Below are 27,470 nucleotides of genomic sequence, written 5' to 3' on the forward strand. Positions count from 1 at the left end.
GGGAAGTGGGATGCAGAGTGTCAACAAGGTCAGCTGTCTCTCTCGGTGTACCGGTTAAAAGTAAGATGCAGAGTGTCAAACGGGTTGTCCTCGCATACCTACCTATGTACAATTGTTTATCGTCTCAACAAACAAGAGGCAAACTTGGCATTCTCTCTTCTCTCTTCCACCGAGCGAAAACGATCTTCGCTCAACGACGTGCAGTAACAAATCTGGATCTTGAACCTTGAATACTACCCAGGCACACTTAACTGGATCCTGCAAATACCAAAAGAGTAAAACTTGCGAATCCCACAAAGTGATAGTCCCCATCAGCCCATTCATCGTCACGACCCTTACTGAATTCGCTCTATAATTTCCCGACTCTTCACACAAACTCTATCATCCCTGGTGTGTGTCAAATCGGCCGCTAATGCACCCTGCAGGCAGAACCCGAAGATCATCAACACAAGTAGGCAGGGTTGTCATGCCGCTATTTCTCGGTCAAACTATATTTTAGACAGATCCATCCTTTTGCCTCGGCATTTGACGGCCGTCTCACTAGTAATTAATCTACAGTACCTACCCAAGTCATGTGGCCTAGTCAATCACCCGGATGAGTGCTTAAAAGGCAATTTACAAAAGAGAAAACAACCAAACTTTGTTGTCTCTTTACTAACCAGCCTAGTTGTCAAGTGCAAACTCTGATTGTTTGGTGTAGCGGAGAGATGAGGAAACTACGTTAATGCTTGGCTAGATAATCAAAGACACAAACGTGAACCTCTTGTTTAGTCTGGTTGCAAATCACAACTAGACTGTCCATGATAGTAGTCGCACAACTATAAATTCCAACACAAATTCCATCGTAGACCTGTAAACCCAGCACATCCCTTCTTTCAAAGACCTCATCTTACAATGAGTAAACCATCAGTTCTCATCATCGGCGGAGGTGTCTTTGGAACCTCGACAGCCTACCATCTCGCTCAACGTGGCTACACCAACGTCACTGTAGTAGACCGCTTCGCAGCCCCGTCAAGAGACTCTGCGGGCACAGACTTGAACAAGGTCATCCGTGCCGACTACCCCAACCCACACTATGCAAAGCTCGGCCTTGAAACTCTCGGCGTCTGGAAAGATCCAGCGTCACTTTTCAAAGGTCTGTACCGAGAGACTGGTTGGATCATGGGTGGTCACCCAGAAACAAACCAATGGCTTGAAAATGCAAAGATATTAGCCGACAAGAACGGCAGAGAGGGGGTTGAGTACCTCTCCAAAGACGAAATGAAGGCTATGTGGCCTGCCTTGACAGGGGAGTTTCCGGGATGGACGAATCTACACAGTCCTCAGGCTGGTTGGGTAAGAATTTCAGAGCCGTGCAAGGTCGTTACTGACTAATCATCAGGTCCCCTCGGGCCAAGCTCTCCTCCGCATGGCCAAAGCTGCCGAAGCCATGGGCGTTAGGTACATCACCGGTGCTTCAGGTCAGATCAAGACGCTTGTGTACGATAACAAGACTTGCAAGGGCGCCATCGCTGCCAACGGCCAGTATCACTCGGCCGACAAGATCATCGTTTCAGCCGGTGCAAGTCTCCCAGCTCTCATCAAAGGTGCTAGAACCGACGTCAGAGCAGAGACTTCAGTCATCTGTGTGATCAAGCTTGCACCTGATGAGATTGAAAAGTACAAGGATATTCCCATCATTGATGATTTCGAGCAGGGCAAGCAGACACTTTCTACTGTGAGACATTAAACTAACATAATACAGGCATCATCTTTCCTCCCGACGAGAATGGTCTTATCAAGCTGTGCAGTGTAAGACTTGTTACCAACTACGCGGACCATGAACATACTGGTGCTTCTGTCCTACACTCTATCGGCGATTACCCATTTGATGGATGTCCCCGGGAGCTGGAAGTGGAGATTAGAGAGTTTGTGAGAGACATGATTCCAGAACTCGCAGATCGACCTTTTGTTCACACACGAATGTGCTGGTAAGTTCTCCATCTGCTCTATATCCCGCAAACCTAATTATGTCAGGGATGGCATGGCCACAGACCTCAACTTCCGAATCTGTCCGTATCCCGGCACAGAGAATCTGATCATCGCCACGGCCGGTTCGAACCACGGTTTCAAGTTCCTCCCCATTATTGGAAAATACGTAGCCGACTTGCTGGAAGACAAACTGGACCCCGGACTCCAAGATCTCTGGAGGTGGAAGTTCGGAGAGAACCCCGCTGGCTTTCAGGATCCTCATCCATACCCCCGAAGAGACTTGTCCGAGCTGACGGGTTGGAAGGGAAGAAACGCTCCTGCTGGTGGAAAGTTGCCTTGGACGTGGAGCCGCAGTCGCATCTGATGTTTTTTTCGTCTCGAATAGATGTACACCTCCTCGTAGAAACAGAAACTAGTTAGTTAGTCTAGTTTACTCATATCTCAACTGGCAAAATCGATCTACATGTTGTCTCTCTGATGGAGTTATGCACGTACTTAACCGCAAGGAGTCTAGATAAGGCCAAACAGGGAATAGATCATCACATGACGATTCGCACTAGGAATGCCTGTACTTAACTCCATTTCAGGTCAATCTAAGAATCTGCACTAAACACGCGAGTGGGTATGAAAGCTGGCTTATGGTCCAAAAATAACAGCCTAGACTGGAAGTCAAACGCTGACTGATCAATTTCGTCTCTTTCTAAAGAGGAATTCGGCACTTTTAGCGTTGTTGTCTCTGTTTTCTCTTTTCTTTTTGTAAGTGTGGCAAGAGATGCTCCACACATGACACAACAGCTGGATAGCACAACGCTTATAGACGAGACTTTGATGGCTGAAAGCTACGCCGACACTGATATTAGTTTGAATCCTAGATTAGGTATAGTTGATGGACTGAATGCATGATTCAAGGGGTTACAGATGGTTCACGATGATGGAGTTACTTCCAAGTGGGATGATAGAGTGAAGTATATTGTATTTGATAAGCCTGTTTGCTCTGCAATAATCACTGCCATTCCATGTTGGTTGAATCACACACAAGTCCAATACCGTAACAATTCTGATCTATTTTCATAGTAACATTGATACAAACTTGACTCCAATCTAACCCCCTCGAGTCCATATCATCCCCAAAAGTTTCAGTCAAGATAATACAAAACCCCCTAGGTAACCTTGACCTTTTCCTTGCTCTCCTTTCTCCTTCTCCGCAGTAACAGCTGTAGAGTTCTCACCTTCGTCGACGATCTCGAAATTGTCAGGATCAGGAAGCACATCAAAGGAGGATGGGGAAATACCATAGTGTTGACACGGAGCAAACCGATTTTGGACTTCTTGTCCAGGGGGAGCTCGAACGTTGTCGACTTGATAACGTTGGGTCTTGGTAGGCTTGCGACTACTGAAGCAGCTGCAGGTGAGGACCTTGGCAAGGGCGAAGAGGCGACGAAGGTCTGGCATGATTGCGGTTTTTGGTGAGTAGATGTGTGTAGTTTGATACTCAGGGCGAGTGCTCTGTAGGCGCTGTCAAGGTTGAATATTCTTTGTTCAGATGAGTCGAATAGAGAATTGCGATGTATTTGTTTCCAGAGAGACGTCCTTGTTATTTATATTCAAGTCAGTTTTTGTCGTCGGCTGTGCACTCTTGTTCAGTGCTATGGTTTTGTAGTCTTGAACAGTTGATATGTGTCAGCGAAGTGCTCGGTAGAGACAAACAGCACTCGAGTTTAGTCTTGCAAGTAATCTCACCCTTTCTCTTTCGCTTCCAGCATAATCACAGTCCGTATGATGTCGCACCGTCTGTTTTGCAATGAGAAGAAAACAAATTCTAATGTTACCAGCGGGTGTTCCAAACGGTAGTAAACGGCCCTCACTAACAACGGCTATTCAAGTGACATCCGTCTAGCTAAATATATCAAATTACTTATAAATTAGCCATTGGGAACTGTCTGCCTTGATTCACCCGTTTGTGGCTTTGCTTTTACTACAGTTACATCCTCGGTTTGACAAGCACAACAACCCCATCAGGCATCACTGAGCGACAAGGCAGATGGCTGTGAAATAGTGAGGAAGTAACAAGATTCTTGCTAGATATTTATAGAAAATGCACAACCTGTTTATTTTGCAAGATCACTCTACAACGTTTGCTTGATGAACAAGAACTGCAGTACTTGAAAATCAACCATATTGACTTTATAATGTTGAGGAATACATTACTATGCAGTCCACATTGATAGCATGAAACGCCCTAACCTGGTCACCAGATTACAGAACATGTGAATACATCTCAGTAGCAGGCTGATGCATTAACATCGTACGATCATGTATATCCAGAAACAGCAATAAATCCATCCGTCTCGATCAAGTAAACAAACAACCAACCTCACGATAAAAGTCCGCAAAGTACTTCCCTATCCGTAGCACATGCAGCGTCTACTCTATCTCTTTATCACTGCCGTGCATACACGTATCTCCATCTATCTATGCGTCACGCTCCCCGCCGCTGATCCCGATAAGCCATCTCCCAAGACTACTGTACCCCGCGTCAAACTATCCTCAAACAGGGCATGTTAACCTTGCATTCCTCAAAGTATAACTGGATTCGGGGTTGATAAGCTGTTTATCTTGTGATGCACTGCAGTGTCTCTGATTGCACGATGATGGGTGTTTGTTGGTCATAAGAAAAGAAGCTGCTGAATGACTGGAACTCATCGAGACACCATCTGTTCATGATCTTCAATATGCTTGCCATCAAAGAGTTTCTTCATTCTAATAATGTCCAATCTACTCTCGTACTGTCATTTTGCGCTGCAGCTTGTGCTTGTCTAGGCCTTTTAGTTCATACTCTCGTCAAGCGAAAGAACCTCAATCGATACATCCGCGTGTCATCGCCTTCGCCAGAACCTGTAAAGAAGACTGCGTCTGCCGATTATACAAATGTCTATCCTCCATCTCAGCGTCACGTTCTTCCTCAGATCTCCCCAGAGTTCTCGTCAAACAATGTAGATCTTTCCACGACTAGACTTCTCACGCTTGACCAAGACTATCGCTATGCGAACCCTGCAGCATACAACTTTACGGGTTTCAGTGTTGATGAGATCAAAAGATTGGGTGCATTTACCGACTATGCAAAGTTGTCTGGTGTTCCTCTACCAACTCCGCTAAAGAACTTTGATCTCGATGCTGCGTTGCCGAGACCCTACCGTCCGTTTCGATGGGCATACCATCAGACTATGTGTAGGCTTTCCTTCAACTTGCACTCAAGACGAAGCTGACATGCATCAAGCTTTGAAGAAGATGGATCCTGATTTCTGGATTGAGATAGAGAACACATACCGCCCTCGTATCATCCAGCGTCAGAGCCTCTACGCAAAGCACGGCAGTGACGTCCTTCAAGCTCTTCCTGGATCTGAACTCGCTTGCAAAGAACTCATGGAGATGGTGATCCAATTCATCTGCGCCCGATATCCTCAAGCCTTTGAACTCCACGGTAGAGTATTCGTAAACCACCTTCTGGGAGTCAAGCAGGATCTTGACCAGATTGAGCCTCTGCTCTTCCTTCTCAACCACGTTCCAGAGGACTTTGCTCTCACTCTTAGAGATCCTGCCACAGGGCGCTACTGCTTTAGAGCGGGTGTGATTTGTTCATCGGTAGGGTGGAAGCTGAGTGAGAAGATTGGACTGGGATTGCCTGAGATACATGCCCCTGTGCCTGATTACAAGGAGAAGATGGAGTTTAGCATGGACAGGTATGTCTGAATGCTGCTTTGCATGTGTAGACACTAATGTTCCAGGTTCTTTACGAAAATGCCCACCGACAGTCCTATCCAACGCGGATCCTGGGGTCTAGAAGTTGGCCAGCCACTCTTCATCCCGTCCGAAGACCCAGAATTCCGAATCCGCGAGAGTCAAAACCCATCCCTGACAGAGTCAGATGTCCATTTACGGGTTGACTGGCAGACACTCCGTCGTCTTCCTCTCTCAGGTGCCATCGTGTTCAATTTTAAAGCCCTCTTTACACCTATCTCTGAGTTTAGGGACGAGCCATATGTTCCGTCACTGGTGCTCAAGGTGCTCAATGAGGGAAAGGGGAATATTCTAAAGTACAAGGGAACGTGGCATGTTGAACATGTTGCTAAGCCAGCGTTGAGGAGGTATGAGAGGGAGCAGATTGACAAGGGCTTGATTCCTGGGGATTGGCAAACGACTACTTTGGATGAGAACCCATTCTTTCCTGGATGGGAGAAGAAGTGGAATATGAGTTGAGCGGTGGGACTTGGGAGTTATTTATGTAGCGACGTATTATTTAATTTCCATTAGATGACTCTTTAATTCGAACCTGGTGATGACTTCGTTTGCTTCAGTCGGTCATGGAGAGCGGCCCCTAGTTTAGTCACCCTGTGGTAGAGCGCACTCGTCTTTGTATCCGAGATCCAACGAGCCCAGGCTGTCATTTACTCAGAGTACTGCAAATGCGCGTTGATGAAATTAGTCTCAAGTTAGCAAGGCAATACACATCACAGCAGTGTGGTGTTGTCTTAGATAAGTGCACGCTGGCAGTAGCAGCCAACAACTGCTTTAATATATACACACAGCGACAATGAAAGGAGCAATACTTGGTAAACTCTCAAGTTTTCATGTAATCATAACTGGTATCTAAGTAATGCACGCTCTACCAAGGATATCTCCTAACTTCATGCTCCTTGTCAACTTGCAAACCCCTCGCCACCTGCTTCTCATGCTCCTTGTCAAGATACTCGAGCAAAACCTCACCATACTTTTGCCTACCCTTGTAATTCGCAACCTTGTCATCCCAACTCCTCACAGCACTCGCCAGTCTGCCCGGCACGTAATCCTCCTTGACAATATCCGTCACAGGGTGGAAATACGTTCGGATCGTAAACGCCACAGCACCAGTCTTGGGAAGACGACGTAGAGACTGTCGCTCGGAGCGGAACATGTGGTGCTCTATCGCTCTATTCTTCTCAGCCGTGCTCCAGCTCACTGACAGCGAGTCTTCGCTGCCGATGCTCCAGCTCCACGCGAGGTCGTCGTCGACTTGCACAAAGTAGTTGTTGCGGTTGTAGACTGTTTCGGGACGGAGACGCTTGAAGAACTTGCACATGCCTGTCTCGAGCTTCTCCTTGAAGTGAGGAACGTCGCCTGATGTGTGGATTTCTGAGAGGGACATGCCGTATTTGTCAGACATGCGCCAGAAGCCAGCTAGTAGAATTGCTCCCGCGAGGAGATAGTATTGGCCGTCGGGACGCTCAATCATGATGGCGAGATCATCTTGGACGAGGCGCGCACAGATAGCCATGGGATCTTCAGCCAAGGGTCTCTCCACAATGTTGAAGTCCTCGCCAGACCACTTGTTCTTGATTCCAACAGAGGTTCTCTCGAATAGACTTGGGTATCTCGCAGGAAGATAGTCCGCCATCTCTTCCAGGAGTTCAATAGCAGCGGGATAAGCATCAGGATGGGTGTCAACACATTTGGTCCCTCTCTCCGCGATTCTCTTGGCCTTGTCGGCGTGATACTTGGGAAAGTGGTTATCCAGCTCGATCCATTCCTCTACAGGACATGTGCGCAGACCCATGGTGGCCTGGTAGGTAGGACCATGGCGGAAAGCCCTGTAGGGGAGAGGCTTGGTGTCGTCAATGGACCAGTTAGGGTAAGGTTCTGGGACAGGAGTTTTGTAGTCGCTTGGTGTGTAGTTTGCTGATACTGGGGGTAGTTTGCTCTTTGATCTGAAGCTGCGACGGCTTTGGATAGTGTCATGGACTTTGTAGACAAAGAGACCAAGACCAGTTATAATGCTGAGGAGTACAACTACCTCGTGGTAACCAAGGGAAGATAATGAGAGTTCCATGGTTGTCAAGAGCCAGAGAGAATTGGTGATAATTGGATAATGCCAACAGTGATGGTTTCACGGTGTAAGCCACGATAGATATAGAAACATTCTCGACTCCTCCCCACAAGCACTCCACAGACGTCTCCAACTGTCACTACTCGCGCAAACTAAGTATATCGCCAGTTACGCACATGTTTTGCGTATCGTATCAATCAAACATCATCATGTGGCCGGTAATCGCTGCTTCAAGTGGTCAAGCGACTCGGTCTACCCCGTCTTGCGAGTCGGTCGAGTGGGCCTCTCCTCTTGCGGGCATCTTTTCCCAAATAGGCAAAAGTTGACTATCGCGAGGGAGATCTCGTTATCACCCTGCAGGTGCTGCCGGAAACATTGTTCTAAAGAGGGAATGAGGACGTTGACAATGCTGATTAGAATATATTGCTTACTGAGATGGCTTAGACAGAAGACGTGAGGAATGAAGATAGAGAAGAGGGGGAATTAGTGTATAAACCGTATATGAAGCGTCCAATTCCTCTGTCTTGGTTGTATCAACAAACACTTCTACATCACTCTTATACCAAACCAAAAAACTACAATTCAAAATGGCTGCCTTTAAGCACTTTGCCCAAGCTCAATCCAAGTTCGAGATCCCCCCTCTGTCTGGCGGAAACACCTTTATCGGAGACATCCACTCCACCCCCGATGACGCCGCCAAACCCATTACAAGCGGCCTCTTTCGCGTCAACAAGGGCGAGCCCTTGACCTACACATACAAGTACGACGAGACCAAGATCATTCTAGAGGGCAACTTTGTCCTTGAGGACTCTACGGGACAAAAGGTCGAGGCCAAGGCGGGAGACATCTTCTTTATCCCCAACGGAGCCACCATCACCTTTTCGTCTCCTGATACAGGACTGGCTTTTTACTCGGGGGCAAGAAAGTTTAACGATCTATGAGGGTGGAATAAATAGAGAATAATAGGACTGAATAGAATGCTTCCATAAAGCTAATATATATTCTCAAGACAATTTGCTTCTATCAAAGTGAACGTGGTGTCCAAGTACTCTGTCCAAGTCATGACTCCAAACTCCAAACATAATCAACCCAATATACAACCTAAATAAAGTCATCCCGTATAATTATCCCATAAAATCATCTCTATCCAAACATTGACCTCAAATTCTTATCTTCCATAACATCGACCCAATGCACCGTAGCCACCCCAGGCGGCTCATCATCATAAGCTTCCCAAATCGCCTTGATAAGCTCCTTGGCCATAACCACCGGCTTCGGCGGCAAGCTGCTCTCTAGCATGTTTAGTCGACCCATGATAAAGTGCCGCGCGTTGCTGATATCGAGAGACATGCGCGATATAACGTTGGTAGGCGGGGGTGCAAAGGGGTCATTGGCAAAATTCGACGAGGCAAAGTCTGCTTCTGATGGAAACGTCGATATATCCAGCATCGTAGTCGCATCGTAGCGAAGACCCGTACTGGCGGTAATGTACAGCAACGGTTGAATGACCCGAGTGCCGGAATTAGGCGGAATGAGTTCTAGGACCCTAACCAGGCGAAGACTCAATGGGATAATCCACTCCTCCCAGGGAATATGTCGACTGTTCACATGCACTGAATTGCTCGGCAGTCGTAGAGCCACAAGATCGGGGAATGTCTGGTAGAGATGGAGCAGCGCGGCAAGTTTGTATGCCTCTGCAACCTGTGCAAGATGAAGTGACGGTGTCCGGTAATCGCCTGTGTCTGTAGTGGAAAGACTACTCTGAAACTCGAGACCTAATAACTTCTCTTCTAGTCGCTGCGCTTCCTGTATTTCTTCCAAAGCTCGCTGAAAATCTCGACCTGTTTCTTTGGGTAATTTGAGGTTCCGGCGGAAACTTCGACATAGACGAATCGATTGTCCAAAAAGCTGTGACGAGAGGGGAGAAATCCCTGTCCACGGGTGAGGCGAGTCGTCCATATATCGCTCAGCGAGTTGCATCGCGTTGTCAGGTTGAGTTGTCTCTGAGTCGTCTTGGTTCACGACCGCAAGGAGCATCTCGCAATACGTCAGACTTCTGTTAAAGAAGGATAAAAGTTCCAGGTCTTTGGCTGAGAGTGTTCCAACACGGCGATTCAGACGGTCTAGAATCTTTGTTGCTGATTGAAAGAATGGTAGACCCAATTGCCTCGCATCGACCCAACACATTGTCGTCCCTACACAGAATAGCGAGAACAACACACCAGCAGGCAAGCTATCCGTACATGGATTCCGTAGGATATCTTGCGCCTCTGAAAGGACTGATGTCGTCGCCGCTTGCAAAAAGTACACTGCCGATTGCTTCATATGTGGTAACCGCGTAGATAAGAAGCCCGCTGACATGCTCTGCAGCGAACTAAACACGGACTGAGAACTCGTGCACAGCTCAAGCGCCAGTTTTCGGTTGAGATTAAAGTCCGAGTCGAAACCTGACCACAACGTACAGACTTGCTCGAACCAGTTGCTGATGAGTAGAGATGAAGTATCGGTGATGAGACCAACTGTAAGTGGCGTTGCTTGGTAGTATTGCGGTTCGAGAGGGGGACTGAGGGCTCGGGATGTCATTCCGACGGTGGATATTGTCATATCGCAATGCTCTGAAATTGAATCTGATCGCGTCAAGAGATCGGTATCGGAATTTGAACAGGGACTGGTCGTCCAAGTGTTGTCGTTTAGGATTGAAGCGGTGTCTTGCACGGGTAATTCTTCAATTTGGAGGTACTGATCAAGCTCGCTAGTATCCATGACTGTAGAAGAAGTTGCTCTTGGTGAAGTCTCGGGCTGAACTTCAGATCCTCTGCGTGACGATGATGTCGGTGATGTAGATGTGGTGAGGTCAACTTCTATCTCGCCCGGCTGGTGCTTAAAGGACCATTTGAACTCTTTCCAGTAACCGCCACACTTGACGCCTTTGCGTACACATCTTAGACATTCCGGTCTTGTTTCGTCGCATTTTGTCTATTCAAGACAAGTCAGTCTTGCTGATAACTCTGGGATTCGGGTTAGCATACGTGTTTGGCCTTGCAGGTAGTGCAGCCGGATCGCGATCGCGGGTTCAATCCATTCTTTGGCTTGGATACAGATGCGCGTCTACAAGTGTTTTTGGCAGTTGATGTTTTGGTAGACATTTCTGATGCCGTGGAAATAAGCAGAATAGGATAGTTTGACGAAAGAGTAATGGATGGAGATCAAGATGGGTGCCAGCTATAAAAGAGGCCCTGGTCAGTGGGACAAGATAAAAAACGCGGGGAAATGCATCACTATCAGCCACTAATAATTAGTTCGGTCGCCTAACAGAAGACGTAGGTAACTAGCCAGCTGATAAGGAGCTGGACCAATCCGCCCGATGGTAAAGATGGGCTTCGGCAGCCGAGTTCCATTGACGAGGATGACCGTTTGGCAGTTTATCAACGTTGGATTGTGGTTCTTATCTGCTGGAAACAAGGCTTTCCACTAATTGTTTATATACACTGGAGCCTTTCCGTCTTAGCCGTTGGTGTACATCAAATGCCGCCTCATAGTATATCCATAGTCCTACTTTCGAGTTACACAAAGGCAAACTAGGCGTTAAATCTGACCTCTATCTTCTATCCTCTAACTATCATTTGTCTTATCCAATTCGCAATTCACCGTCTTACAACCTCGCCTTCACACCCACTTCCTCTCTCGCTATCGCATTCCACCTCCTCCACAAACCCTTCCTCAACTCAGTTCCCTCAATGAAATTCCTAAACCATTCTCTCCTGAATTTAGGCAATTTACGTCCTACACCCGGCTCTCCTTCGCCAGCCAATTCCCTGACTGTATCAAAGTAATCCTCAAAATCCGGAAACACGACAGAGAACTTTGGTCCATCGCCTCGCTCCTGAATCCTGTCGTCCTCCCACTTTTGCATCTCCTCTGCCGACGGAACTGTTCCGCGTCCTGCAAGGATACGCGCCGCATAGACAGCCTGCCACTCAAAGATTTTGAACGTGAGACCTGCTCCAACCGCGCCGACAAAGAGAAGCGTAGGATCTTTTTGATAGACGACGTGTTGGTATAGGTTCGGTACACGATTGTTGCGCACGGGGAGACTGGGCAAAAAGGGCAATGTCCAGCTGTAGCCTGTGCCAAAGACGATGTGGTCTACATCCGGAATACTGGTGCCGTCGATGAGATGCACGGTTCGGCCCGTGACTTTTGCGATAGAAGGGTGCTGTCTTATGTTGGGATGATCGAATGCCGTGTCGCCAAAGAAGACATTTGACGTGTGCCCGATGGTGATACAATGAACGGGCGCTTTTGCCGTGCTGACGAGATCAACTGCGATATCTGCTGCTGAAACAGAGGCGCCAACCACAACGACTGTCTATCATCACGTCAGTACTGTCCATTGACAAGCCATCAGGGCAACCCACCTTGTCGTGAAACGAATCCCTCCCACGAAAGTGCTTGCTGTGAACCACACTCCCAGGCCTCGTCTTTTCAAACTGCTCCAGCCCTTCAATGGCAGGGACATAAGGCACCCAATAGTGGCCACTGGCAACCACAACAGCATCAAATGTCTCCGTCCACCAATAGTCCTGCTTCTTCCCACCCTTCCTCAGTACAACCTTCCACTCGTCCCCTTCCTTCTCGACATGTTCCACAGTTGTGTTGTATGAGACAAGATCCTCGTAGTGGTTACGTTCCAAGATGCCAGCGACGTAATCGCGCATGACTTTCCAGTGTCTGAAGGGTGTTGAAGGGCCATGCATGCTGATTGATCTTTCACTGCGTATGGCTGGGATGGGTTCCTGGGTGTACTCCATAGTCGATGTGTCGACGTTGGTTTCCAGATATGGATAGATTGATGACTCTTCATGACGAGGCTGTGTAGACTTTGGCAGAATAGCTGGTAATTGTTTGGGAATTGGTAGCTGCTCATCTGCTGTGCGGTTTGCGAGCTTTTCCAAGTTGGAGATTGTTGGAGGTTGTGTTGTGTCGCCGATCCTGTCGTCTTTAGTAGTTGACCGCCATTATGAGTTTCACACGACATACCAACATCCTCCAGGCCCTTCACGACGTTCAAACACTCGGATGAGATCAAATGTCTTTTCTTGAGCGAGAGCATCAACGGCGATGGCACCCGCTGGTCCGGCGCCGATGACAGCCACGCGCTTCACAGGGACCCCCATTGTGTGTTGGGAGTATCAAGTCACGAATGAGTGTAATTGAATGAAGAAAGAAAATAACCTGAGTTCAGTTAGAAATAGTGAAAGAGGCAAATGTACATATAAAAAGAAACAATCGTTGTCTGTCTTGTCCTGGTCCAAGGGTTTTAGTGGCCGGTAATTCTCCACTTGAGGACGACACCTAAAGTCGAACCAGACCCTTGGATTATGCCTCAGATGAGGTTTATCACGCCATCGCTGCAAGCTGAATTGTGCATTTCCGGTGTCGATAAGTTGATTTATTGTCTTAGTGTTCACTCGTTTGATGGTTTAAGACCAGGTTGATTGTTGTGTCTCAATATGGCTCACTGGTCGCCTAAACATCTAGAACTTCTCTGTGAACGATATTAAATCCCATGAATGAGAAACGAAACAAAACCAAGCAATGGTATTGAACAAAAGACTGCAAAAGCAAATGCGAACATCGCCATATCTTGACATGAAAGACGAACCCCAACACCAAACAATCGACGATCTAAATGCACAAAACCAACGCCGTCGCAGAATATATATGATATCATGAACCCTCCCAACTTTTGTAGCCATTACTCATTCATCCCCTCAAACTAAAGCTCCATACCCCCGAAACGAAGCTCGCGACGAAGGTGGAACAGACTGCTCATGTCGATATGTTTCGGGGCCGCATTGCTCCAACTCCCTCAGCCACGCATTCATTCTTGCTTTCTTGTCATCGCCCAGACTACCATGCTCGTGCGCCATCCAATCATCCTCGCTGAAACTCCAGAGCGTCAGGTGCTCAAAGATGGCCATGACAGCCGAGATGACGATGACGGCGATCGGATTACCCCAGTCGTCGGACCACGCAGCGTAAAAGATGAGCACAAAAGCGTCGAGCGCATCGCTAAAGAGATTTGTAGCAAGAGCGCGGGTAACTTCGCGACGAGCAGAGTGGTCGACAGAGGCGTTGGCCGTGTCGCTGGTGTACAAAAGACCAGCCAGCAAAATGTCGCGGATGCCAATCATACTGGCGAGCATGTATGCTGAGCCATCTGGGGAGATGTCGAGGGCCCAGAGGCCGAAGCGAGGGTATGCTATTAGCGAGACGCCGCGGAGGAAGCGAGCGAGAGAAAATGTCGCGATGGCAAAGCGCTGGACATGGTTTGCGGCGGGGGCTGGTGGAGGTTGTTGCTCGTATGGCGATGCGATGGCTGTAGGGGTGGAGATGGGGAGTAGAGGAGAGTTTGAATCCAGAGGCATTGCCTTTTGTATCTGCACAACGTCTTTATAGTAGAATAGAGGTAGTTGTAGGTGATGTTGACGACGGAGAGTTTATATCAAGCAAGACGATGATGTAGTGAAAACAGAGTAAAGAAAAGATGGGGATGGCTACAACAATATCAAGGACAGCTATTCTCTATTAAAACCCTAGCACAAGAAAAAGAAAGAGAAAATCCAAGGTACAGACAGTAGCTCACGCGTTTCCCCACAGATAAAAGAGCCTGCAGTACAAGTTGAGGGTGTCATGACCCCCAAGCAAAAAAAAACACCTCCACTGAAACATGCCCCTCCATTACACCTGCAGCAAGCAACCCTTTGCGATCTCGATGCAACCACAGGCGCTAACAGAGCTAAGAGAGCTAACAGTGGCTAACATTTGGGGGAACATAAGCTCCGAGTCGGTCAAGATGATGATCATGAAGCCGTATTGAAGTGGTTGCGAAAATCATGGTGATCATTAGGGGTTCTTCCGTGGCGACAACAATTGACATTCTGATGTATCACACATGAGCATATGAGGATAATAAATCAGCTGTTGATTTAGATCGAATGATTCATCAACTGTAGTAAATGAACTGGTGGAGATAACATCCTCCCACTATCGATATCATCCCACCGGCTGCACTACACTTTCTGCAGTCTCACTATTTCTCTCCCCGTCTCAAAGGGTCTACACATCATTTCTTCTGATGCGACATGAGCACACCCATTTAACACCCAAAAGGCTGCTGCATCCCAGAGCGGGGAAGGGGAAAGCTCTCTGACTCGAGATGGACAATAGATGGTGTTTGCCATCTACCCATGGGAATTCTTACAACCCTCACAGCGCCTTGCAATGGTGTACTCAAGAATTGCCATCTGCTACTTTTGGGCCTTTGCATTACCAAGATCTACAGACTGTCCGCCTTGCCACAGAGATGACGAACTATGACAAGATGTTTGGGGTTGTGAGTATCTCAAAAGGAAACCTTTCTGTCATTTCCTCCGAATATTTCAGTTATTGAAATGAGAAATCACAACTACAAATGGCATCCATAACCCAGCCACCGACTTTTATCAATTATCACGATACTAAACTTGGTGTTGCAATACTAAAACCCAGCCGCTCAGACGGAAACGGCAGCTAAGAAGCAAACAAGACTAAGATACAGACTATCCCACCCTTTTCACCATCACGCGGACAGATCTCTTATCTGGTTTATCTCACTCTTGTCTTCCAATAAGCGTCGGCGTTTGACCACGCATGGAAGTAAATATGCACAACAGGCATGGGTCACGTACATTAGTTATCGTGCAGTGCAAAACGCGCAACATCAACATGCACACCGATAATATGGATCCTATGAGACAGTACTCCGTAGTTATTGGAGAAACAGCTCACTCCAAAAATAAACCAATTTATTGTCGAATCAGTCACCTCCAATCGTAACAGGGTCTATCAATTCGTCAAGCTACAGCATTATGAGCTCTAGTTTTCACTTACGTCGTTTCTTCTATTCTAGACCTTTAATTTCGGATACAAGTAACCTTCATAGCAGTTCCTGACCTTTGACTCTAGTTGTCTCAGTCCTGAAATGGACACTAGCCATATTTATGGAGTAGCCAATAAGATAATCAACTCCCCAAGTTGGTCCAATGCTGCAGCTACTCCAAGAATGGACTACCAAATGGTCCATGATCAAGCTAAAGAATAAGATCGCAGACCCACGGCTGTCAGATCGGTTCCCGAAGCTTTGACAGTTCCTTTTCGTCTAAACTATCACGCCAGCATAGGGCTGCTCTTCTGTCAGTCAATATCGGCGACAGAAGTAATACCGCAAGTCTCGTTATACTGTAATTCAGTCGGTAGGCTTGCAGTTCCTCGTCAACCTCTTGCCGGCTGGCATGTTCTAATGCCAAGCCTCATAGGTCCAGACTGCATCTGGCATTAGACAGCGTCAATTTGACGTAGGAATTCCAAACTGCCCTATTATTTCTGTATACACTGGCGCCGGGTAACTGTAACCGTCAACTTTTGTCAGTGTCCAAGATGGCCTGTTCCGTATGCCACCCATGTATTTTAACCTTGATGTCGCATTTACTTTCGGGACCCGTCATATTTCAGTCCAACTGCATAACGTCGCCTATTTCATTGGACCTTACGAGCCCCTCCGTGGTGAATATTTGTTGTCGTAAACATATCCCTCGAGATCTTGATTAACACAGCCGATTCCCTATACGAGATCAATACGGAAGTCTAAAGCAATTGTCGAAACATGGGTGGTCAAGAATCAGGAAGCAAAAGGTCAAGTGCCAAAAATAGTCCTCATGAGAGTCCCCGAATACGCGATAAGTCAAGTCCTGTGGTAGGACAAGGCGGACAAGGCGAACAAGGTACGAGAACAGAAACCCAAACTCACGGTCAGCTTTGAAACATCATTGTTGCTGAAGAGAACAACTGAATTTGATCATGGGAAACCCTCCAATATCATCACTTGAAGTCACTAACACAATCCAAGACACACCCTCAAACCTCGACCTCGATAATCAAGGCCTCTTGCATGGCAACACCTTGATTGAAGCCGGCGGCAGTGATGAAGACGGGGAGTTCTCTGCCAGCGACTTTGACGCCGATGACATCTCCCTGGCAAGCACTCGCTCCTCATCCACCTCCATCAACTCCAGCATCCTGGAACACAGCTACGAAAACGGGCGTCGCTACCACCGTTATCGCCATGGACGATATCCTCTACCGAATGACGAGGCGGAGCAGAACCGTGAGGATATGATGCATGCCATGATGCTCGAGGCCACCGACGGGAGACACTTTTACGCTCCCATAGGGGAGAATCCGCAAAGGATCGCTGATTTGGGGACAGGCACGGGTATCTGGGCCATTGAGAGTATGTTGATGTCCTGAATAAAGAAACTGAGACTGATGAGTGTAGTGGCTGAAAAGTATCCCAGCGCTGAGGTGTTGGGGCTGGACTTGAGTCCTATACAACCATCCTGGGTACCTCCAAATGTCAAGTAAGTATGGTTGCAGCTATTTCGAATGCAAAAGTATTAACATACTTAGATTCATGGTTGACGACATCGAAGATGAGTGGCTGAACGGAGATGACTTCGACTTTGTCCACCTCCGCAACATGATTCCTATTCTCAAATCACCAGTAACACTCCTCAAACAAGTATACGCGTGAGTGTGTTCCCTCATTGGTTCAACCTCTGCTGACCAAAATCAGAAACATGAAACCTGGTGCATGGGTAGAACTCCAAGACGTAGACGGCCAAGTACATACAGACGACAACAGTATACCAGACGATTGGCCCCTCAAACGCTTCACTGAAATCATGGTTGAATGCTTTGCCCTATACGGAACAAATGCCAATGCCGCAGTCTTGGGACGACAGTATCTCGCCGAAGCAGGGTTTGTCAATATCCAACACAACTTTATCAAGTTACCCTATGGGACGTGGCCGAAAGACAAGTGAGTTCACAGACAGTACGCGGAGTACCATGTTAACAACCTCCAGGGTAATGCGCTTGGTGGGAATGTACTATCGAACAGCATGTGAAGAGTTCTTCCCTACAATGGGAACTCTTCATTTTCCGCAGCTGGGCTGGGGGAAGGCTGAGATGGAAGTGTTTTTCGCAAAATGCAGGCAGTCGATGAGGGATCCAAACGTTCATGCGTACGGAAAGATGCATTTCTGGAGTGGCCAGAAGCCATTGGATGGGTAAAGACAGGTTAGAAAGCCTGCTATAGTAGTGCAAAGTCACAGTCGTAGTGATATGGCTCCAAGACCAGAGTAACACATTTGAACGAAACAGAATATCGAACTATGCTTATATATGTGGCTATTAAATACCAACTTTTGACCACCCAACTCCAAGACCATCTCAAAATTCTACATTACATCAACCCACTTCACCTCCGTCCCTTCTTAGCCTTCTTAACTTTGGGCGCATCATCCTCCTCGTCTGCATTTCTTCTCTTCTTTCTGCCCTCCTCGAGCAGCTTCGTCATACCCTTTGTAGCCTTGAACTTGGGGTTTGAAGGGTCAATGGCATACTCGTGGCTCTCAAACACAGCCTTGAAACGGTCGTCGCCAACATTCATGTCAAATTCCTCCTGAAGACCACCACGAGTCTCCTTGGCCAGGGCCTTCTTCTTGGCCTTGCCCTTCTTGCGCTGCGCCTTTTCTGCTCGGACAATCTCGTTCATGTCAAAGTGATCCAGATGATCGGCTTGATCCTGGCCAATGTCGGCCATGACATCCTTAAGCTGCTTCTTTTGGGCCTCGGTCTCGGCTTCGGCGGCCTCGCGGGCTTCGCGCTTCTTGAGGCGGTCGGCCTTGCGGATAGATGCCTTGGAAACTGCTTCAGGCTCGGCAGCAGTGAAGAAAGGATCGTCGAAACCAAGGTCATCAGCCTCACCAGCAGGGGCCTCAACCTCCTCCTCTTCCTCCTCGGCATCAGGGTCCCGTCCTTCGCGTCTGGCACGAGCAGCTTCGCGCTTCTTCTCCTTGCGCTCCTTTTCCTTTCGAACGTATTTCTCAATTGTTGTCTCTTCCTCGGCGGCTGCCTTCTTTGGCGCAGACTCTGAAAGGGCGGGTGTGAATGTGATTTCCATACCACCAACAGGGGCGTTCTTGGTGGACTTGGTAGGCTCATCAGACAAGCCCAAAGCAGCTCGCATCTTTTTGCGGGCCAATTCCTTCTTGGAAAGCTTGGGCCCATCCTCCTTTTCCTCGGCACCCTCCTCAACCACCTCCACATCATCAACGTCGTCATCTTCGCTGTCGCTTGCTAGGTATGCGCGGAGATCGTTCTCCTCGATTTGGTTGCGGCTACCGCTGAAAGCACGGTTGATGGACTCCTTTCGCGATGCCTCCTCGGGGTGCATATCCCATGTGAGCTTAACTTTGGAGCTCTGCAGGGCGTTTGTGACGAATTCAACAGGCTTGTATGACTCAGGGACCTTTTCGCACTCATCTCGGGGCTCGTCGTCAAAGGTGACGTCGTCGGGGACGAATCGAAGATCGAGGAAATTGGAAGATGACTGGTACTCGCGTCCGTCGACCGCTTCGTAAAGCTTCTGGGCAACCTCTGGGCTTGAGCAGACCATAACAGCGTAGTAGTATCGGAGACGGTCAAGCTGGTAAGATCGTAGCGCGTCGCTGTCGAAATCCTGGTCGTCACCCTCCTCGATCAAACTCTTCTTGATACGTTCATCACCATCCTCACTGTCCTCGTCACTGTCATCTGAATCGTCTGAACTATCGTTTTGGGTGTCCTTGAACAGCTCCTTGGGGGGTCCCTCGACCTCTTCCTGTTGCATGCGCTCCTTTCCAAATTCGCTGGGGTATACTGAAATCTTGTCGATCTTGCCACCAGTATCGGGGAGGAAACTGTTGAATAGAGCCATAAGATCGGCAGACTTGACGTGGTCCCAGTCAAGGTTGACGATGGCGATGCGATTGGTCACCTCTCCATCCTCAACCTCGTTTTGCTCGTCCTGGAAGCGCTGCATATCTCCCTCGGTGTCGACTTGCGCGCCGCCCTCTTCTTCATCGGAATCTTCCTCCTCCTCCTCGGATTCGGACTCATCTTCCGAGGAAGAGAAACCACCACCTCGAGCGGGATCGTATTTGTGTGCTTTTAGCAGTTCTTTCTGAACAATCTCGTCGGCATCGACCTCGATCTTGTCGTCTTCATCCTCCTCCTGGTATAGCCTTTCCAGAGCCTTCTTCTTGGAGTCAGACTTGACCTTTCGGCCGTATCGATCGACCTTGGCAGTAGCAGTGAATTCGTCATCTTTCAGCATGCGCGAGAATCGCTTGTCGATCGTGGTCTTGGTCTGCCTCTTTGACGGCAATCGGAACCGAGGATCGGTCTCAAAGTCGGCGAATCGCTTATCGTCGATACGGCTGGTGGGCTCACCGCCCCTCTTTGACTTCTTTGACTTTTCCATTTTGTAAAGAAGCTGTGGTGATATTTGTTGATCGCAACTAAAGCTTGCTTGATGGAGGGGCAGAAAAACAATGGAATTCAATTTTTTGGCGGTGAAATCTTTCTGCCGGGGCGGTAAGCTTCTTTGGGTTAAGCGGCCCACAATCGGCAGGTCGGTCATGCCAAGCACCGCGCATTTTCCCAAAAATTTCCAGCGACTTTTGGTTTAGAATTGGTTTGCGCCGAACAAGAGTTAGAGTCTTGCCTCAATTCTCTCCTCGCATTAATACCTCGACCCTATAAAATGCCTCCCCATGCGCGATCTGGGCGTGGACCCAAGCCCCAAAAGAATGGTCGCACAGAACAGCGACAGCAAAAACGCAAGAGAGACCAAGAAGATCTTCAACAACTCCAGCAAAGAGTAGACGAATTGGTACGTTAATATGTCCAGACACATTGGTCTTGACTAATATCATATAGGACCTTAAATCAGATGCCACCAAGAAATTCTCTGAACTTCCTCTCTCCGTACCGACCGCCGAGGGCCTCGAGATCGCTCATTTCCAAACCCTTACCGACGTCCAAGCTAGAGCCGTCCCGCTCGCCCTCAAGGGCAAAGATATACTAGGCGCCGCCAAGACAGGAAGTGGAAAGACACTTGCTTTCCTTATTCCTGTTCTTGAGAAGCTTTACCGTGCCCAATGGACTGAATTCGACGGTCTTGGTGCTCTAATCATCTCGCCAACCCGAGAACTCGCTGCCCAAATCTTCGAGGTGCTCCGAAAGGTTGGCACAAAACACTCCTTTTCAGCAGGTTTAGTCATTGGTGGCAAGAGCTTGAAGGAAGAGGCCGAGCGATTGGACCGCATGAACATTTTGGTCTGTACGCCTGGTCGAATGCTGCAGCATTTTGATCAGACGGCTGGTTTCGACGCCAACAACCTGCAGATTCTTGTTCTGGACGAGGCGGATCGCATCATGGATATGGGTTTCCAATCTGCAGTCGATGCTTTGATTGAACATCTTCCCAGGGAGCGACAAACACTCATGTTCAGTGCTACCCAAAGCAAGAAGGTCTCCGACCTTGCCCGTCTCAGTCTCAAGGACCCCGAATACGTCTCTGTTCACGAAGCTGCCGTCAGCGCCACTCCCACAAACCTCCAACAACATTACATCGTCACACCTCTGACGGAGAAGCTCGACACACTCTACGGATTCATCAAAGCCAATTTGAAGAGCAAAATCATCGTCTTTTTGAGTTCAGGAAAACAAGTCCGATTCGTTTACGAGAGTTTCCGTCACCTACAACCCGGTATCCCTCTTCTTCACCTTCACGGACGCCAGAAACAGGGCGCTCGAATGGAAATTACCTCCAGATTTACCGCCGCAAAGCAGACATGTCTATTCGCAACAGATGTCGTCGCCAGAGGAATTGACTTTCCCGCTGTTGACTGGGTTATTCAAGCTGATTGTCCCGAGGACGTCGATACATATATCCACCGAGTTGGCCGAACAGCTCGATACGAAAGCAACGGTCGCGCAGTACTATTCTTGGATCCTAGTGAAGAGCCGGGCATGTTGAAGAAGCTAGAGCTAAAGAAGATTCCCATACAAAAGGTGAATGTGAAGGAGAAGAAGAAGAAGAGCATCAAGGATCAGCTACAGAGCATGTGTTTCCAGAATCCCGATCTCAAGTATCTTGGTCAGAAGGCTTTCATCAGTTACTCGCGATCAATCCATCTACAAAGAGACAAGGATGTTTTCAAGTTCAACAAGCTTGATCTTGATGGTTTCGCTGCTAGTCTCGGTCTTCCCGGTACGCCACAGGTCAAGTTCCGAAAGGGCGAGGATATCAAGAAGATAAAGAACGCACCTCGGCAGGGCATGTCTAGTGGTTCTGAATCCGATGAGGATGGAGAGAAAAAGACCAAGAAGAAGGAGGTGCGAACAAAGTACGACAAGATGTTTGAGAGAACAAATCAGGATGTTCTGTCAAGTCACTACAACAAGCTTGTACTCGATGGCGATGACAATGACGACGATGAGGAGGATTTCTTGTCAGTAAAGAGAGTGCTCAGGGATGACGATCTGGACGATGAGGCAGGCGCATACAAGAGCACAGCCAAGATCATTGATGGTCTTGGTGGCGAGGAGCCTTTTGTTGTCGACTCCAAACGTCGCGAAAAGGCTCTCAAGTCAAAGAAGAAGATGCTCAAGTTCAAGGGCAACTCTACCAAGATGGTGTTTGACGACGATGGCAACGCCCACGCCGTCTACGAGCTCAGAGATGAAGACGACTTTATGGGCGAAGGTCCGGCCGAGGAACAGCGTCGCAAGTTCGTCGAGGACGAGACGTCGCGTGTTCGCGAAGCAGATGTAGACGACAAGGCCCTCGCCAAGCAAAAGCGTCGCGAAAAGAGGGAGAAACGCAAGGCTGCCGAGCGAGCAGAGCTCATGGGTATCGTTTCAGACGGCGAAGACGCGCCCGTGCTACACAATGCCGACGACGGCGAGGATCCTTTGGCGCTGTTGCGATCGCTGCCTATGGGTGACGGGTCAGACAGCGAGGGAGACAGAGAGCCGCCCAAGAAGCGAGCCAAGAAGTGGTTCGAGGACGACTCGGACGAGGAGAACAAGAGCAAGAGCAAGAGCAAGGGAAAGGTTATCAGAGTCCAGGAAGAGCCCGAGACTCTGGAGGATCTCGAGGCGCTTGCTACAGGACTGTTGGATTAGGTTCAATACCCGGGGCCTTGATAGGCATAGACAAAAATGGCGAAATAAAATGCACAGTAATAATGGTTTCAATGTCAATTCCCTACAGTGATCTAATGTCATAATAAAAAGTTCATAATCGAATTGTAAGTACGCCGGGTAAAAAGCTATCCATTTCCCACGCTTCAATCCCAACGACATTGTGAGTATAAGCACGCCATAATACAAGACCATTGTACATGAATCAAACTATCCGTCAACGCCCCCAGACCGAAATCACGACAATTCATCCACCGGTCTTCCAAACAACCTCACCCGGTAAAAGCACGTGTGATCCGGCGCACCATAGTTGCTCATAGCACGAATGATGACATGGTCCGTCGGAATGCCCAAATTGGCGAATTCATCGTTGATGTGATGAACGTGTACGCCTTCATTCAATTCATCGCCTTGATACTCGAATTGTGTAATCTTGACGAACGAATCTGGTAAAGGAGAAGGGTTAAAGTTCCAGCCGTTGATGTTCTCGGGGAACTTGTTCGATGAATAGTCGCGCACAAGCTCTTGTTCTTCCTTGAATTCAAATTTGGCAAAGACTTCAATGTGTCGTGGTCGAGCATCAGGGTCCAGTGTTGCGTTGGGGTGAATGTGTTCAACAGCAATGTTTTCGGGGATGACCAAATGGCCCAGATGGATAGAAACTCCAACACCATGAGGTCTCCCGTCAGAATCTACCGCATGTGATCCGCACCAGCGGTCTCCCTCCTCTTGCCAGGGGAGAAGCACCTCGATACGAGGACGAGGATGAATCCCTGTGAGGCCAAGCGCGAGGGCGTCTTTTTCAGTGGTTCGGGCCGTGTATGGGTTCCAGTCAGGCGCTGTATAATGCGTTTCCATGGTAGCCCCAGCCCCGATACCGAAAAAGTTGACCTGGTATTTGAGATCGGAGTGCCAGTGGGCATGAATCTTGCTCTTGGCGACAGCTGTGAGGCTGACATCGGTAAGAGTTTGGTGGACGATCTTTCGAATGAGCTGCTTCATCTCAGTATTAGACATCGTCTGGGGAGCCATCATCTTGGCAGTTCGAATGGACTCCTTGATGTGATTATCCATGTCCGATTTGAGTCTACTAAACTCGGCTTGAACTTGTGATTCATGCTTTGTCAAATCGTCCCTGAGATGTGCCAGGAAGTCATCCCGAGAAACAGCAGTTTGGTTCTGCTTGCGAAGCTGGTCGCTGACAATCTTGGAAAGTTTTTGATCAAAGGCAGCTCCTGAGCCGGCAGTCTGTTTCTTAGCCATTGCCTTTTCCACGAGCGGTTCGAGCACGGCATTGTTGTTTCTGAACCACGTATCCCAGAAGTTTGGTAGTCTGTCTTGGATCGCGTTGCCAACAATGCCATCGAGCTTCCCCTTGAAGGTGGGATCTTTTCCGAGGCGTGCCACGATCGCTTTCCACTGCTGTTCAGAAGAGATCTCGTAGTTACCACGCTTGTTGTCAAGATTCAAGAAGCTTCCGCTCTCTCTGAGATGATCTTGAAGAGCATGCCAGAACTCGGGCTTGATTGACGGGCGTCCTTTGACGAGATCCATGTGCACGATCCGAGGAAGAATTGTTTCCAGCCTCTTGAGGGCCTTTTTGTGGATCTCGGCTTGATTCTTGAGCGCGTCCAATGCCCTCTTGTGGTCATCTGGGATGACAACGTCGTCCATGGCAAACGGGTCATAGAAAGGAAGGTCGTCGCTGTCTCTGCTCCATGAAGGCCACGAAGGCCATGACACTGTTGGTACCGAGGGTATTATGTTTCCAAAGCTGAAACCATCAGTGCTCGGCCAACTGACACTCGGCTTTAGATAGTCGATATCCGGAATCTCGGGGATGTGATGCAGAGCTCCAGAGCCCATAAGGAGGAAGAAAGCGAAACCGATTAATGCCACAGCCCATGCTATGCGTTCGGCAAACGATCTTTGTACTTGGCCAATTTGAATACCAGATAGACGATCAATGAAGCGAAAGACACGGTCCATAATTCCGTCAAACCAACGCTTCAAGACCAAAAGATATGTCATGGGGTTGAACAGACGACCCCATTCTGTTGGGCTTTCCTCACTTTCGTCGATATCATCGTTGAAGGTGAAATCGAAAGGATCTCCTCCTCCACGTCCAAACCAATAAGGTGGCCAAAATATGAATCTGAGCCAACCTCTAAATCGCATCCACTCAAAATACCAAGGATCGGCTGCCATCCGCTCTACCATGGTACGTATGCGATTATTCTCCGCCTCGGCTGCTGAGATTTCTCTTTGAATCTCCCAGTCACGTTGTTGTGGATCACTCGGGATTTGGCGGGCTCTGTTCAATGCATCTGTTCCTGAGCCCGTAGCTTTACGGAAAAGGCTTTTCCTTCCGTTGGAGCTCCGGTCATTATGTGTAGATCTAGCCCCTGCTTCCGCTTGAGCCTCAGCCTCAAGGGGTTTCTGTGTTGCCCATGTTGTGGACTTTGATGACTGTTGAGTACCTCCATTCTCATTCAGCCGTGCTAAAATATTCTGCTGGGTCCGAGAACGAGATGACTGCTTATTGGTTTGTCTCGCTGTTTCGGCTGCATCCGGTTGAGTTTCCAAGTCTTCAGTCTGTTTGGATGAAGCCCTCTGGCTTCGAGAACGAGATGACTGTTTACTACTCTGCTTCGCGGCGTCGGCTGCATCCTTCTGGGTCTCCGGGTTATCAACTGGCCTTGCTGAAGCTCCATGGCTTCGAGAACGAGACTGTGCGCTGGTATGTCTCGCTGCGTCGATTTCATCAAAGTTCTGAATCACCCGTGCTGAAGACCTCGGCTCATTCTCATGTCGAGATGGCAGTGAATCATCATCACTAGACTCTTCCTCTTGAGGCTCAAAGCGTGGCTTGCGTGCGGCTTGTCGCTTTTCGGGAGCTAAGGGCTTTGGCGGTGCCGTTCCTATCGTCGCATTGTCATAATATTCGCTTTCCAGTCCAAAACTTCGCGAGCTGTCATCATCTCTGTCAACGGCTAAATGTCCAGTGACGGTCGTTGCTGCCTGTCGTGCCGCATCTGCCACGTGTTAGAAGTGCCATGGATATGTGTCTGAATGAACATACTGTCTTTCTTTGTAGTGCCTCGGTCTGCCTTTGCAGCTGTTTGTTTTGGTATTGCTGGCCGAACAAATTCTTCGTCCTCGTCAGGGTGTTTCGCAAGAGCCTTGCCGACAGCACTCTGCAAATCCATGCGTTGAAGGCCAGCTCCTATTCTGGGGGGTGGCTCAACAGCAGCGCCATACGTGTACTGTCTCCGAGAACTTGGGGTTCCTCTGAGATTCGGTAACTGAGGTTTGACGAGAGAAGTTTGAGTTCCACCAGTTTCTTCAGGTTCCCTACTTGCGTAGCGAGCAGTGTGTCTTGCAGGTCTGGGAGGCATGGTTGTGATGCTTTGGGTGTTGAGTGAGTTTGATGAGAAGAGGAAGTCGAACAAGACAAGGTCGAATGAGAAGGTGTGCCTTTTTGTGTCATTCAGTCGTTGTTGTTCTCAAAGAGGGTGGGAGTCGTCTTTGTTCACTGAGATGAAAATAGTAGCACGGGCTTTGGTGTATCCCAAGCAGCCGTCCAGGCGACACCACCAGGTAGTTTCCCGCTTCTGATTTTGAATCACAAAGACGCTTGTTGTGTGCCAGCTTGACTGGCCAATTTAGATGATGAGATGTGGGTAGTAACAACAAAGAATCATGTTGGTGGCGGTGAGTTGAGCAAAGAGTCTTTGTGAGGGCTGATGAATAGCGTCGCATCCACAATGAGTTCGTGTCTGAGAGAGTGATGATTTTGAAATGTCTGAGCTGGGAAACGTGTCAAGTGTCGACTTTTTTTTGTCGATATTGGTGATGCTATCGCGAAGGTGCCATGATGCGCCGACGCGATGCGCGCCGAGAATTAGGCGGCGCAGATTGAGGCTGGCGTACGTGATCACGTGCACGCGTTTTGATATGATGAGTTTTTATCTACTGCCATCCAATTCTTTTTGTTGCGTTCGGATTTACCGATACCGTTTAATCTAGTAATGTTTTAGAATAAATCATTTGTTTCTGTTGAAATATTACGGTCTGAAAGCTTAATCCCGACATGATGTGGCGTGATGACCTGGTCTGTAGGTGCGAGATTTTGCTTTTTGGCTGGAACATCCTATACAATCTGAGCATCAGATAACTCTTAATTGACAAAGCTGAGTATTACACATCACAATACTCTATTTTATTACTACACATGCATCACAGCATTGGTCTGAATAAATCTCTCATAGAGTCGGCCTTCGGGGAGAGCGCAACGGCTAAACAATAAGGCTTGGTCAAGGTTCCACCAAATACATGTGCATCTTTTTACAATACTCTTGTCCTGGTAGATGTAAAGGCATTATTATGTCCATCCTAATATCTTGCCTGTGTCGACTCAATAGACGATATCATATTACCAATACTAACCCTGTATACAATTGCGTACTCTACTCCACAGTGACTTACAGCTGTATCACAC

At 48.3% G+C, this 27,470-nt stretch overlaps 13 protein-coding genes across 13 annotated transcripts; 5 read left to right on the plus strand and 8 right to left on the minus strand.

The window, feature by feature from the left end:
- Positions 1-894: 894 nt before the first annotated feature.
- FGSG_05678 (uncharacterized protein) lies at positions 895-2,432 on the plus strand (the record flags this gene model as incomplete). The annotated part of the gene is made up of 4 exons (XM_011325948.1): positions 895-1,335; positions 1,382-1,659; positions 1,797-1,970; positions 2,017-2,432. 4 exons carry the CDS (start codon positions 895-897, stop codon positions 2,333-2,335), a joined length of 1,212 nt encoding a protein of 403 aa, XP_011324250.1. The 3' UTR covers positions 2,336-2,432.
- Positions 2,433-3,111: 679 nt separating this feature from the next.
- FGSG_12784 (uncharacterized protein) lies at positions 3,112-3,423 on the minus strand (the record flags this gene model as incomplete). The annotated part of the gene is made up of 1 exon (XM_011325949.1): positions 3,112-3,423. One exon carries the CDS (start codon positions 3,421-3,423, stop codon positions 3,112-3,114), a length of 312 nt encoding a protein of 103 aa, XP_011324251.1.
- Positions 3,424-4,703: 1,280 nt separating this feature from the next.
- FGSG_05679 (uncharacterized protein) lies at positions 4,704-6,228 on the plus strand (the record flags this gene model as incomplete). Its single annotated transcript, XM_011325950.1, has 3 exons — positions 4,704-5,199; positions 5,249-5,711; positions 5,757-6,228. The coding sequence occupies 3 exons, from the start codon at positions 4,704-4,706 to the stop codon at positions 6,226-6,228; spliced, it is 1,431 nt and encodes a 476-aa protein (XP_011324252.1).
- A 406-nt stretch (positions 6,229-6,634) lies between these two features.
- On the minus strand, positions 6,635-7,834 carry FGSG_05680 (uncharacterized protein; the record flags this gene model as incomplete). The annotated part of the gene is made up of 1 exon (XM_011325951.1): positions 6,635-7,834. The coding sequence occupies one exon, from the start codon at positions 7,832-7,834 to the stop codon at positions 6,635-6,637; it is 1,200 nt and encodes a 399-aa protein (XP_011324253.1).
- A 584-nt stretch (positions 7,835-8,418) lies between these two features.
- FGSG_05681 (uncharacterized protein) lies at positions 8,419-8,772 on the plus strand (the record flags this gene model as incomplete). Its single annotated transcript, XM_011325952.1, has 1 exon — positions 8,419-8,772. One exon carries the CDS (start codon positions 8,419-8,421, stop codon positions 8,770-8,772), a length of 354 nt encoding a protein of 117 aa, XP_011324254.1.
- A 202-nt stretch (positions 8,773-8,974) lies between these two features.
- On the minus strand, positions 8,975-10,977 carry FGSG_05682 (uncharacterized protein; the record flags this gene model as incomplete). Its single annotated transcript, XM_011325953.1, has 2 exons — positions 8,975-10,807; positions 10,861-10,977. 2 exons carry the CDS (start codon positions 10,975-10,977, stop codon positions 8,975-8,977), a joined length of 1,950 nt encoding a protein of 649 aa, XP_011324255.1.
- A 418-nt stretch (positions 10,978-11,395) lies between these two features.
- On the minus strand, positions 11,396-13,008 carry FGSG_05683 (uncharacterized protein; the record flags this gene model as incomplete). The annotated part of the gene is made up of 3 exons (XM_011325954.1): positions 11,396-12,200; positions 12,250-12,823; positions 12,872-13,008. The coding sequence occupies 3 exons, from the start codon at positions 13,006-13,008 to the stop codon at positions 11,484-11,486; spliced, it is 1,428 nt and encodes a 475-aa protein (XP_011324256.1). The 3' UTR covers positions 11,396-11,483.
- Positions 13,009-13,605: 597 nt separating this feature from the next.
- Positions 13,606-14,262, minus strand: FGSG_05684 (uncharacterized protein; the record flags this gene model as incomplete). Its single annotated transcript, XM_011325955.1, has 1 exon — positions 13,606-14,262. The coding sequence occupies one exon, from the start codon at positions 14,260-14,262 to the stop codon at positions 13,606-13,608; it is 657 nt and encodes a 218-aa protein (XP_011324257.1).
- A 2,276-nt stretch (positions 14,263-16,538) lies between these two features.
- Positions 16,539-18,007, plus strand: FGSG_05685 (uncharacterized protein; the record flags this gene model as incomplete). The annotated part of the gene is made up of 6 exons (XM_011325956.1): positions 16,539-16,656; positions 16,782-17,165; positions 17,211-17,292; positions 17,342-17,461; positions 17,508-17,753; positions 17,800-18,007. 6 exons carry the CDS (start codon positions 16,539-16,541, stop codon positions 18,005-18,007), a joined length of 1,158 nt encoding a protein of 385 aa, XP_011324258.1.
- A 187-nt stretch (positions 18,008-18,194) lies between these two features.
- Positions 18,195-20,240, minus strand: FGSG_05686 (uncharacterized protein; the record flags this gene model as incomplete). Its single annotated transcript, XM_011325957.1, has 1 exon — positions 18,195-20,240. The coding sequence occupies one exon, from the start codon at positions 20,238-20,240 to the stop codon at positions 18,195-18,197; it is 2,046 nt and encodes a 681-aa protein (XP_011324259.1).
- A 282-nt stretch (positions 20,241-20,522) lies between these two features.
- On the plus strand, positions 20,523-22,951 carry FGSG_05687 (ATP-dependent RNA helicase DBP4; the record flags this gene model as incomplete). The annotated part of the gene is made up of 2 exons (XM_011325958.1): positions 20,523-20,651; positions 20,699-22,951. The coding sequence occupies 2 exons, from the start codon at positions 20,523-20,525 to the stop codon at positions 22,949-22,951; spliced, it is 2,382 nt and encodes a 793-aa protein (XP_011324260.1).
- Positions 22,952-23,206: 255 nt separating this feature from the next.
- On the minus strand, positions 23,207-25,177 carry FGSG_12785 (uncharacterized protein; the record flags this gene model as incomplete). Its single annotated transcript, XM_011325959.1, has 1 exon — positions 23,207-25,177. One exon carries the CDS (start codon positions 25,175-25,177, stop codon positions 23,207-23,209), a length of 1,971 nt encoding a protein of 656 aa, XP_011324261.1.
- A 778-nt stretch (positions 25,178-25,955) lies between these two features.
- Positions 25,956-26,367, minus strand: FGSG_12786 (uncharacterized protein; the record flags this gene model as incomplete). Its single annotated transcript, XM_011325960.1, has 2 exons — positions 25,956-25,990; positions 26,052-26,367. 2 exons carry the CDS (start codon positions 26,365-26,367, stop codon positions 25,956-25,958), a joined length of 351 nt encoding a protein of 116 aa, XP_011324262.1.
- Between the last annotated feature and the right edge of the window lie 1,103 nt (positions 26,368-27,470).

This window comes from Fusarium graminearum, chromosome 3 (assembly GCF_000240135.3).
Source record: "Fusarium graminearum PH-1 chromosome 3, whole genome shotgun sequence".
Classification (NCBI taxonomy): Eukaryota; Fungi; Ascomycota; class Sordariomycetes; order Hypocreales; family Nectriaceae; genus Fusarium; species Fusarium graminearum.